Genomic DNA, 12,629 nt, shown 5'->3' on the forward strand with positions numbered 1-12,629 from the left:
AGCCCAATTCTTCATCTTCCCATTCCCACCCACCCCCAATCTACCTAGGAGATATCTTTTAATTCCCCTTCCTGGGGAGATTGTTTTGTTTTGTTTTTTGAGACAGGGTTTCTCTGTGTAGCCCTGGCTATCCTGGAACTCGCTTTGTAGACCAGGCTGGCCTCGAACTCACAGAGATCTGCCTGTCTCTGCCTCCTGAGTGCTGGGATTAAAGGCATGCGCCACCACCGACTGACTAGCCCTTTTCATTCAGACAGGAATAATGAAAGAAAATAATAAAAGTTACTTTTTAAAAATTAAATTATTATGTTTCTATGAGAACAGAAAACTTTGCATATATAACTAAAAAAACCCCACTGAGATTCATATTGTAATATCTCCAAATCTGGGCTGAGTTGTGTCAGGGAGCATTCACTGATGTGTGACGTATCCTCACACACATTGTAAAGTGTTCATGTCACGGGCTTAGAACTGAGGCTACAGGGAAGTCATGAAGTGCAACATAGGTAAGCGCTTCTAGAAATACCTCGGATTCATTACACATACGATTCTGAATTAATTTTTGAGCACTTAAAAATCTTTTACTCGGGGTTGGGGATTTAGCTCAGTGGTTGAGCCCTTGCCTAGCAAGTGCAAGACCCTGGGTTCGGTCCTCAGCTCTGGAATAAAAAAAAAAATCTTTTACTGTTGCCATTTTTTTCATGACCCCCTGACCCCCCCCCCCCCCCAGTCAGGGGAGATTATGACCCATAGTTTAAGAAGCTGTTCAAGCTGGGAGGTGGTGGTGCATCCCTTTAGTCCCAGCACTCGGGAGGGAGAGGCAGGTGGATCTCTGAGTTCAAGGCCAGTCTGGTCTACAGAGTAAGTTCCAGGACAGCCAAGGCTACACAGAGAAACCCTCTCTCAGAAACCTAAAAGAAAAAAAAAAAAAGAAACTATGTTCAGCCAGGAGGGATGGATCCACAGGTAAAGCCTGATGACCTGAGCTTGATACGCTGGGATTAAAGTCCTATGTTACCATGCTGGGCCCACATTCGGTTTTTAAAAAGAACTCTCCAAAGAGGCATTTGAGCATTTGGCAAGTTGTGAAGGACATATCAGACAGCTGAGGCCATGAGCAGGGAGCCAGAGAGAACTTGGCTAATGACCAGGTGGGTTAGTAGGATTTGGGGATGTTTGTTTATGGGATGAGAGTGAGGAGTTAGAGAAAGAAAATGTTCCTGGGCCCTTGGCTTAGGCCACTCAAGCGTACAGATGGGAGAATGTGCTGGTATGAGGGATTCGGTGTGTCACAAGCTGAACCTGTAGTGACTCAGGTGCCCATGTCTGAGGCGGGAGTGCATGTCTACAAGGAGCTTGTTAGCAAGCCAGACACAGTTATGGGCATTATCAGCACGTGGAATGGTCAAGATAGTGACAGGCACAGATGAAGCAGGAGCCATCGGCCATGGGTCCAGCAGGAGACCCGGACAGCTGTGGGAGGACATTTGAGGGCAGCTTTGGGGTAAAAGCAGCCAGAAGTCAGCAGATTCAAAAATGGTCTACCTGCTAGGTTTGACATTCTATCTGGTTGTAAGCCCTGGTTGTGAGTCTTGCTTGTCCTTGTATGAGGACAGCTGGAGACCCATGATACGCTTGGCGTCTTGCTGTCCTGGACTTCACTGGCTGCTATCTTTCCAGCAGACAGGGTATTGGGTGCTCTTGGGGTGTCATCTTTCCACTTTGCAGTCCTGCCAGCTTGCAGTGAGCCACGCTGTGCCCTGGTCTGTCTGTAGAGGTGCAGCTCTGATTAGAAGCTCCACTCTGATATCTCAGGGGGCTTATCTTGGTCAATAGATTTGTATTTCTAAAACACAAGGTGCTACTTTTCGTCACTGTGAGTTTTCAAGTAACAAAACCCCTCACATTTCTCCATTCACAGCCGTGTCTTATTATCTCTTGCAGTGCATGCAAGGATGTCAGTTTTGGAACTCTGTAGATCAGGAAAGCTGTGCTCTAAAGTGTGTAAGTATTAATTCTTGTTACACGTCTTTGAGATGGGGCCTAATGTAGCCCAGGCTGGCCTCAAACTCATATGTAGCTGAGGATGACCTTGAGTTTCTGATCTTCCTGCTCTGCCTGAAGTGCTGGGATTACAGTCATGAACCACTTCATCAGTTTATGTGGAACTGGGGGGTTGAACCTTGGCTAGCGATCTATCAACTGAACCACAACTTACCTCCCTAATATCTTTTCCTGATAACGAGCTAAATTATAACAATGACGTTAATTTGAGGATGCTAAAGTTGGGTTTGGCAACCCATAACTATGATCCGGTCACTCCAGAGACAGAAGCAGAGATGACTTAGTGTTTGAACCAGCTTGGGATACAAACGTCATGAGTTTCTATTAAAAAAAGCTAATTCAGCCGGGTGGTGGTGGCGCACGCCTTTAATCCCAGCACTTGGGAGGCAGAGGCAGGTGGATCTCTGTGAGTTCGAGGCCAGCTTGGGCTACAGAGTGAGTTCCAGAAAAGGCACAAAGCTACACAGCGAAACCCTGTCTCGAAAAAACCAAAAAAAAAAAAAAAAAACAAAACCCAGCTAATTCTTCATATAATTCACCTTCATAATTTTTTTTTGCCTTGTAGACCTCAGTTAAAAAAGTTGTTTATGCTCATTCCCATTTGTGGCTGTGTACATTATAGAATGGAATTTTGCAAAAGGAGGAGTGTTTGTCATCTGGACGGATTTATTCTTACATACCATTACAAACAGCAACTTAATTATTTGTCTAGTTATGTATTTAATATCATTAGTGTCACTATGTAGATTCCTACAGGGCATGAAGCACTTCAGCTTTTCTAGACCGTGTCTGCTCCACTGACCAGGGTCGGGCACAAAGCAGGTACTAATTCTTGCTGAGCGCATGAGTGGGAAGACCATTTGTTGCCAGGCAACCATACAGGAAGCGACCAATGTGGGCAGAGGAAATTGCTGGCCTTTGCTAGTTAGAGCTTCTAGTGGTTTCCATTTCAGTTCGTCTCCCTTGAGCTTGTGAAATCCCCTAGCCTTGTCCATTACAGGCTACCTCACAGTTTACTGAGATTTTCCAGTAGACAACCCACTTTACTATTTTCCTAGTGATGCAAATATCATAATTTTTAAGCCATTCATGCAATGGATATGTATGGATTTAACTCTTTATTTATTTACTTAGAGACAGGGTCTCTATATGCTCTTGAATTTGAGGCCCTCCTGCATCAGCTTCCAAATGCTGGGATTACAGGCATAGGCCGCCATGCTCACATGAGCTGCTACCCATTTGTCTTATTGTTGATTATCAGTAGTGGAAAAAATTCAGTTGGAGGAAATGCACAGCTGACTCACTAAAGTTACCTGCAACTTTCAAGATGTTAAGTAACTGTTCTTTTCTTTTCTGTGCAGAATGATACGTATGCCACCATTTGTGAGGTGAGTTCATAATCACTTGCAAAAAAGATGTAATCAAGCCTAAGTGTGTATTAATAACCTTTAAAAGGCTATTAAAGAAAGATGAAGAAATTCTCAGTCATAAATGAGGGTCTAACCTCATTTGAGCACAGACATTTGCTGTTTGATGTATCTATGTGTATATATGTCTTTATTAATATGTATGTACATACATACAAATTCACATATATACATAAACAATTATCCTTCAGTGTCCAAGGTGGATAGGTTTCAGGAACACCTAAAATTTACAAACTTGCATATTCAAATCTTTCATTGAAAATGCGGTAGTATATGCATATGACCTATGCACATCCTTATATCCTTTATACTTTATATCATCTATATTTCATTTTTAATAGTTAATACAATATAAGTGTTGTAGGAATATCTCACTTCCCCTCTTCCTCTCTTCCTTCTTTTTGGGACAGTATCTCATGTATACTACACTGGACTCAAACACTCTCTGTAGCTAAGGATAACTTTGAACTTCTGGTCCTCCTGCGTCTACTGCCAAGTGCTGTTACAGGCCTGTGCCACCACGTTCAGTTTAAATAGATTTTATGGTATATTTCTTATGAAAAAGACAAAACAAGAGTATCTACACATTTAGTTAAGATGCAATTACATATACTCTTGCTTCTCAGTTGTCTGAATATGCAAAAATCTATAGAAATGTATAACCGGAGTACAAGGTCAGACTGAAACTTTAGAAGCTTGTAATTTCCTGTCCTGGGAGGCTGAGTCTGACAGGGAGGAAAGAAGAGAAGGGTGCATTCTGGGATATCCCCGCCGAGAGCATTTTCTTTGTTATTACCTTTACTTGTTTACTTTGCGTTTGTGTTGGGTAGGTGGAGGTGCTCACGCTCGTGTGTGTAAGTCAGAGGACAACTGACTTCAGGAGTCATTTCTTCCTTCCACCAAGTGGGATCTGGGGACAGAACTCAACTTGTCAGCTTGGCCACAAGCTCCTCAAGCCAGCCATCTTGCTGTGATTGCGTTTTCTTTCTCCAAACGCAGGGTGCTCTGCCATTTACATCCCATTACGTGAGAGGTGTGTGGTGGTGAACATTCCAAACATGTAGGAGGCAGAGACAGGGGGATCACAAGTTTGAGGCCAGCCTGGACTACAGCGTTTATCCAAAGATAAAACTGGAACGGAACAAAACCAGCCCCCCAAAGAGAACCCTTTTATCCACCAAAATCTTTTGCCAACACTCTGAATCACATTTCCCCCTGCTTATTTGTGAAGAAATGTTATTATCTTTCAGTTTTAAAACCTGGCTATGGGATGACAAGATGGCTTAATAAGTAAAGGAGCCTGCTGCCAAACCTGATGCTCTGAGTTTGATACCAGGCAGCCCAATGGTAAAAGGAGAGACTGACCCCTGAAGCTGGTGTCTGATCTTCATCCTTGAGCCTCCTCACCCAGTAAACAAACAAACAAACAAACAAAACAATAATGAGCTTGGCTATGCTCTATTTAGATGCCTTGAAACCAGAACTGAAGCTATGTTACCTGGCCTGGGGCAGGCTGTGCGTGGTCATCCGTGAACAAAGCTTGAAGATTTCCCTCTTTAACAGGAAGCAAAACTATGCATTAGGGCATTAAATATTTGATAGTCTGTGGCTATGATGCATAGCAGGGATTTTTCCCTGCCGGTGGGTCGAGGTAGCATTTGGTTGACATGAAACAGTGAGAAATTTGCCCTAAAGATGAACAATTGAGAATCTCCCCTGATGATATGGAAAAACTAAATCTCCTCAGAACCCCGTTATATGATTAAAGCAAAGATTACTCTTAAATCACAGCCCTTAAAAGGAAATAGCCAGTCAGGAAAAACAAGGAGTCTCGCTTGTCAATCATCGTGTAGCCTGGTGGTCTGTGCTTACATAATGTGATTCTCTCCGTGAGCATTTGAACTCAGTTACCCATACCTTTCAGGAATTAAGCACCTTCACCATGGATGTTTCCACCCATGGGTGCCTGGGAGCTCTGTGCTCTGTGGTCTTTGGAGGAAGAGCTTAGAAATGATGACTTGGTAAAACAGAACCTAGAAAATGATGATGATGAGTGAGCTGCAACATTCCTGATCATTTAAGACACAGACTGATCTAGCGTAACATCGTAGCCTTTTGATGGAGGGTAAAAGCACACTCTCCTATTTCCAGATGCCTCTTTGTGGCTTCCGATTACTGTTGAAGACGATGGCATGCTGTAGGAGCCCTGCTCCTGCTAACTGCTCAAGTCCTGACTGAGTGTCACCTCTGTACTGTTCCAGCTGATCACACTAAAGGAAATCTCCTCGGCACACCCCACGACTTTGACCCTCTTGCCACAGACTGGCACCACCACACTCAGTCACACACTCCTCATTATGTGAGGTCTTTGTTTTAAACTTGTCACTCATTTATTTTACATCCCCTTCTAAGACAATGTAAGTTCCACAAAAGTAAGGAACTAACCTACCGTGTTTGCTGCCATGTTCTTGTAGCTGAGAACAAGACTCAGGACAAAAGAGAAATTCAATAATCTCCTTTTCTTTTCTTCTCGAGTCAGGGTTCTCTACGTAGCTTTGGAGCTTGGCCTGGAACTTGCTCTGTAGACTGGGCTGGCCTCAAACTCACAGAGATCCTCCTGCCTCTCCAGTACTGGCCCAATATTCTTCAATGAACGAAAGATCGTTTAGGAAAGACTGTTGTGATTCATATGGACGTTGGAGGGTGTTTCTTTCTTGTGTTAAGAAAATTAGGAAAGATACAGGCAGCCCATGAGCCAGTCCAGGAAGCCAAGAGGTAATAAAGATGGTCTCAATACTGTGAGAAAATGGTAGTGAGGATAGATTCAAAGACGACAGATAGATTGGACCCCCTGGGCAGAGAAGTGTTGGCAGTCAGGTGTCCTGGAATAAACAGTATAAATGTTCCATCTAGAAGCTTCTGGTTCAGTTTCTGTGAACTGCTTTGATATAACCACCTCTATGTTCTCCCCCGGTGCCTTAGGCCTGGGAAATGCAGGATGCTCTCATTTAAAGTTCGATGTTGCCTTGCCTTCATGAATGGGGCAGCATAGATGACAGCCTTGTCTCCATTTGAGATAATTTTAAACTCTCAGACTGATAGAAAGTTTATTCTGTATTTCCCCTGGGGCGGGGGGGGGGGGGGCGAACCAGGAAAAACAGGGCCACAATTTTCTTTCTTGTTTTTCCAGAATGGCCTATATTTTCAAGTAATATATATATTTCTAAACAAAGTCTTTGTTTCTTGGAAGAAACACCTTCATTTATGCCATGCTTTTGTTGCCTCTTGGTTTGTATCTTCTCCTCAGGGGGGTCGAGAGGCTAAATGAGCTTGATTCAAATTTCCCAAGAGGATGTGACATGTTCCTGAACCTTTAAGTTAAACAATCCCAAGCCCAAACCACGGTACTGGAATTAATCCTTAACTGAGCAAACCCAGGCTTATCAGGCTCTACTTCCTCTCAGGGCACAGCTCAAACATCTCCAAGTTAATATTTGCATGTTACAGCTCTTCTTTCCCAGGCAGATGCATTGTGCCATGGTTCCTACCATCATCCCGAGACTGACAGCTGGCTGTTCCTGGGATTGCAATCATAAACTCAAGGACATCAGGGAGACCGAACTCAGCCTCACTGGAGTTTTACGATGTGTGCTCTCTCCCCAGGGGTTTCTTTTCGTTGGAGCTAAGGGCGATGCACCTGTTAGGAGCTGAGGGCAGTTTGGGTTTCCGTCCTCAAATATGTACTCTGTTTCTTGCTTTCATGAGATAAGGTGTCTAGTGTTGTAGATCTCAAAAGTCAGCATTGGCACGAAGATATTCATTAGAATGTTTGGCTCTTGTATAATTTGTGGTCAGTTTTTAATTCCAAGGAAAGTGGGGAAAAACACAACAAATAATCCAATGCATTTATCTTGGGCTGGAATTTTAGGTTTCTAGCTCATCAAAATTTTAACCAAGATGGTAAAAATAAGGTGAACTATTTAGCTTTCAGCGTTTTTTCAGACTATAGAATGACAAAGCCATGGAATGAATTCAGTCAATCAAGTCACTTTAAGGAAAATGAAATGGAAGAAATTGAAATGTGCAAGGGCACCCTGCAGGGTTTCTTCATGGCATGAAGAAAATGTTCTAAATCACATTGTGTCGATGATGGCAGGATTTTGGAAATCACTAAAACCCGCCAGAACTGCTGTGTGCTTTAAATATTTGTGCTCTTTCTCGCTCTCCAGTTTTTTGTTTGTTTGTTTGTTTTGTTTTGTTTTGTTTTTCTAGACAGGGTTTTTCTGTGTACAGCCCTGACTGAACTGAAAACTGACTCTGTATGCCAGGCTGGAGAGACAGGTTCTTACGTAGCTCAGGATGCCCCCGACTTTTAAGGATGGCCTTGAATTCCTGCTTCTACCTGGAAAGGGCTAGGATGACAGGCAGATGCTACCACGCCCCACTTATAAAGATAGATAAGGCATTTAGGTTCCAGATTGGAGTTCTGAAGCTTATCAGGAAAAACAGCTCTGAGGCCGCACTGACTCATGCCACTTGTCTTCCACAGAGGGAGTCCTGTGAGGTTGGCTGCAGAGCTGCAGAGGGTACCTATGAGGAGGAAGTGCTGGGTAAGAAAACACCGCTGACGTCATCAAGTAATCTCTGCCGCTGGGGACTTGTGAAAAGATAAGGGAGGCCCTCTCACAGCACCCACACTCCTCTATCTCAATAGCATTGAAAATATTTGTATATGAGACTAGTGTGGCTCTCGCAGTGAGTTCAAGGTCAGCCTGGACTGCAGAGTGGCATCCTGTCTCAAAAACCAAAAACTACTTCTGCTAACATTTGTGTATATCTTTCTATCTATCTGTCTATCTATCTGTCTATCCATCTATCTATCTATCTATCTATCTATCTATCTATCTATCTATCTATCTATCTATGTAGTTTCAAATACTAAGGCCATGCTGATGAAGAGCCACTAGACTCTAGATAAAACACAGGAAATGTGAAACATGACTGACCTTTTGTCTTCAAGGTCAGTAAATATATATATTGGTTTTTCGAGACAGGGTTTCTCTGTAGCTTTGGAGCCTGTCCTGGACTAGCTCTGTAGACCAGGCTGGCCTCGAACTCACAGAGATCCACCTGCCTCTGCCTCCCGAGTGCTGGGATTACAGGCATGCGCCACCACCGCCCGGCATATCTATCTATCTATCTATCTATCTATCTATCTATCTATCTATCTATCTATCTATTTATCTATCTATTTTAAGACAGGCTCTCACCAGCTCAAAATCTTGAATTTGATATGTAACCAGGGAAGACCTCGAACTCTTGATCCTCCTGTTTCTATTTCTATTCTCCTGGGAATACTGGGATGCACCATTGCATTCAGTTTCATGTGGTTCTTGGGGTCAAATCCCAGCATCTCGGGCTTGCTAGGCAAGCATTCTACTGATTCACTACATGCCTGGCCCAATCCCTGTGAACCCAAATGAGGGGGGCACTACATCCTGAACAGACTCCATGTCGAGGAGGGCTGCTGTTTTGATGAGCTGAGGGTATCAGAATAATTTACTTTATGTGAAGTACATTGTTCAGCGAATAGTTGTTCAGTAAAGAGCTTCCTGTGTACATGGCAGCTCAGAAAAGGGCGGTCGGGATTTGTGAGGGTTTAGAAGCTATGCCTCCCAGGGTTGGATTTGGAATGGGTAGGCAGCTCCCTTGGCCGAATTGGAGACTAGGCTGGGTGTGTTTGAGTAAGTGGTTTTATCCTAATGCACTGATTCCTCAGTGATGTCTGAAGGGCCAGCACTTTGACTACTCAGTCTGGATGTTAGTGGCTGTTCCCAGCAGATTCCCCAGAATCTCCTCCGGCTGGGGGGTTTTGGCAGACTGAGTTTCCTGGCGCCTCTGTAAGCGGTTATTCTTCTCTCAGAGGCTGGCTCCTTACTCCCAGTGGCTGTTGGAAATTGGGAGGAGAGTGTCGCTTGCTGTCCTAACATGCTCTGCACTTGAGTGTCTCGTAAACAAAAGAAACAAAACAAACAAAACAATACTCTGCGTTTCAGTCTCAGACTACTGTGCTGTCCCCCTGTGATAAAAATAGACTACGCTGAATATAATTCATTGCTCAGGTGTGTTATGTAGCAGGAGAAGCCTAGACAAAGCAGCCACAACCATCCGGAGAATGAATAGTGACTGAAATGTGGTTTCCTCTCCAGAAAGAACGGAGCTCCCCACAGCGCCCTTTGCGTCCTCCATTGGGAGTCACAGCGTGACGTTACGGTGGAACCCTGCCAACATCTCTGGAGTAAAATACATCATCCAGTGGAAATATGACCAGCTTCCAGGAAGCTGGACTTACACAGAGGTATGCTAAGCTACTTTCTTATCTAAACAAAGACATTTTGTCCCCAGATTATTCAAAACTCCAAGATATCCTGCTCCTCTTACCTGTGGTTTCTGTTTCCCAAGTTTCTGTCACCTGTGCTCAAATATTATTTACAATTTTCAGATGGAAAAGTATTTAAAAAAATAAAAGATTGAAGCCAGTTGTGGCAGCACAGGGCTGTAATCTCATTACTAGGTGGGCTGAGGCAGGAGGATTATGAGTTTGAGGCCAGTGTGGGCTATATAGGAAGCTCCATGCTAGCATGAACTACAAAATAAACCCTGCCTGAAAACCAAACCAAACCAAACCAAACTTAACCCATCAAAGCCACCACCACCACTAAAATGAAATGGAAGTTTTTTTTTTTTTTTTTTTTTTTCTATTTTGTTTTTTTTTTTTTTTTTTTTTTTTTTTTTTGAGACAGGGTTTCTCTGTGTAGCTTTGCGCCTTTCCTGGAACTCGCTTTGGAGACCAGGCTGGCCTCGAACTCACAGAGATCCGCCTGGCTCTGCCTCCCGAGTGCTGGGATTAAAGGCGTGCGCCACCACCGCCCGGCGAAATGGAAGTTTTAAATCACATGATTCTGAGGAACGTGATGAAGTATCAGGTCATCTTGCTCTAGCTCATTGGAAAGTCAATCATCCTTCCGTTTAGTGTATCCACACGGTATACGCCAATCATCTATTAGACAGCCTCTATTAACGCTATTGAATTGACTGTCACAGGATTGGTATTATGGTGCTTATATGTAAGGTTTGGTACTAGCTGGAGTTTCAAGCTTCCACTGGGTGTTTGGGGAATATCTCTTGTGGAGAGAGAAAATGACTTATTGACATTAATGTGTTCTAGCAACGATTGAGCACAGTGGCTGGAGTAAGTGAACCGTAATCTCTGCTACTCTGGAAACCCTTTATGAAGAAAAAGTATACATGTCACATACATAATTCTGTCAGCACAGCATCATAGAACCATTTATGCTCTTTATCTTACCATCCTCTAAAGTGATTCCAACTAGGGTGAAGGGCATGAGGGAGATTCTTGAAGGGGCTTGCTCTAATTTAAAGAGCAGGTTATAGTAGCCTTTCAGGATGGTCCCTTTCAAGAAAACATGAGCAAGTTCAGAAAAAAAAAATAGCCTAGTGTACCAAGTATAGTGACATGGGAAAATTGAAGTAAGTCCTTGAAGTAAGTGCTGAGTAACTGAATCCTTAGCTTTCCGTAAAGGAGAGAATGGTGTGACTAATTCAGCCTGGTGTCTGGAAGTTCAACTCTTGGTCTATTGCACATGCAGTAGGATCTGGGCAGCCCCATCTCCAAAGGCACACCCAAATTCATCTGAACCCTGTGCCTCAGTGGGTCATGGTGACTGGATGAATGCTGAGTTTTGCTCTCTCCCGGATCTAGACTGTGTCCAAGCTCTCCTATGTGGTGGAGCCCCTGCATCCGTTCACTGAGTATGTTTTTCGAGTGGTTTGGATCTTCACAGCCCAGCTACATCTTTATTCCCCACCAAGTCCAAGTTATAGGACTCATCCTTATGGAGGTAGGCACACATATGTCCCTTGTGAAGTAAGGACATTATTTCAAAGTTTTGGTTTCATTTGTTTTTATTTTAAAGCAATGAAAGAAATGGATTCCTTTGGTATTCCGTTTAGCCTTTGAGCCCTTCACTGTGTGCTAGGTAATGTTACCAATTCCTCAGCGATCAAAACAATGACCTCTACTCTTGTTGAACCTATATTTGGTAGAGGGGAAACATGGTCGTTAGTGAACACATAAATAAGAGGTGCTGGTTAGTTATTGTTAACTTGACATAAACTAGAGTCACTAGGAAGAGGGAACCTCAGTTGAAGAATTGGTTAGATTAGATTGGCTTGTGGGAGCATTTTCTTGATTAATAATTGATGTGGGAGGGCCCAGCCTACTGTGGGAGACGCCATCCCTGGGCAGGTTGTTCTGGGTTGTGTAAGAAAGCAGATTTAGCAAGCCAAGGGGAGCAAGCCAGTAAGCAGCATTCTTTCATGGTCCATGCTTTAGTTCATGCCTCAGGTTTCTGCCCTGACTCCTTCCTGATGCACTGCAACTGTAGGCCAGAGTAAAGCCTTTCTTCCCCCGAATGCTTTTGTTCACAGTGTTTTTTTTTTTTTAATCACAGCAATGGAAACCCTAACTAAGACAGAAACTGGTACTAGAGAGTGGACTATTGCTGTGACAGATCTGGCTATGTTGTTGTGTTTGGAAAGACTGTGGAAGGAGTTGGAACTTTGGCCTAGAAAAGCTATTGAGTGTTCAGAGCTCTGTGGGCTGTTCCGTGGGAGCTTGGAATTCTGTGGGAGCTTGGAAGATAGGAATGTTGAGAGTGAAACAGACGAAGGAGGTCTGGCTTGTGAAATTTCAGAGGGAAGCAAAGACTCTGTCAGAGCTGTTTATGTGATATTCTCAATGAAGAATTTGTGGCCCGGGTCAGCTGGAGCCCAAGAATTGGTTGTGACTAACAGGAAACTAGAGAGAAACCTTTGCATCTGAGACCATTGATTCTGGTCCCCAGGAGCTGAAATGTCAGTGGTCATTAACAAGAGGTCATCATCACTGAGGTGAAATCTTCAGGGCAGTGTTTCTCCAGGGTCAGCACAAAGAAGCAGTGGTACGGAGAGGTTGTACCTCATCCTGGCAGCCAAACTTGGAAATGTGTAAGAGTATCCCAGGTGATGACATGATAAAGGTCATGGAGAGCAACTGAGGCTTGGCACTTTGTAAGG

General features: G+C 43.7%; 1 protein-coding gene across 2 annotated transcripts in view; it reads left to right on the plus strand.

Moving 5' to 3' along the window:
- Ros1 (ROS proto-oncogene 1, receptor tyrosine kinase) overlaps nt 1-12,629 on the plus strand; it is a 127,613-nt gene that overhangs the window by 14,400 nt on the left and 100,584 nt on the right. For both annotated transcript variants that reach the window (XM_052751345.1, XM_052751344.1), the window contains exons 3-7: nt 1,945-2,004; nt 3,426-3,452; nt 8,041-8,101; nt 9,701-9,849; nt 11,275-11,413. In XM_052751345.1, coding sequence (XP_052607305.1) covers nt 1,945-2,004; nt 3,426-3,452; nt 8,041-8,101; nt 9,701-9,849; nt 11,275-11,413 — 436 coding nt within the window. The remainder of the gene's footprint in view (nt 1-1,944; nt 2,005-3,425; nt 3,453-8,040; nt 8,102-9,700; nt 9,850-11,274; nt 11,414-12,629) is intronic.

This window comes from Peromyscus californicus, unplaced genomic scaffold, assembly GCF_007827085.1.
Source record: "Peromyscus californicus insignis strain IS unplaced genomic scaffold, ASM782708v3 Scaffold_22__1_contigs__length_63687245, whole genome shotgun sequence".
In the NCBI taxonomy this organism is placed as follows: domain Eukaryota; kingdom Metazoa; phylum Chordata; class Mammalia; order Rodentia; family Cricetidae; genus Peromyscus; species Peromyscus californicus.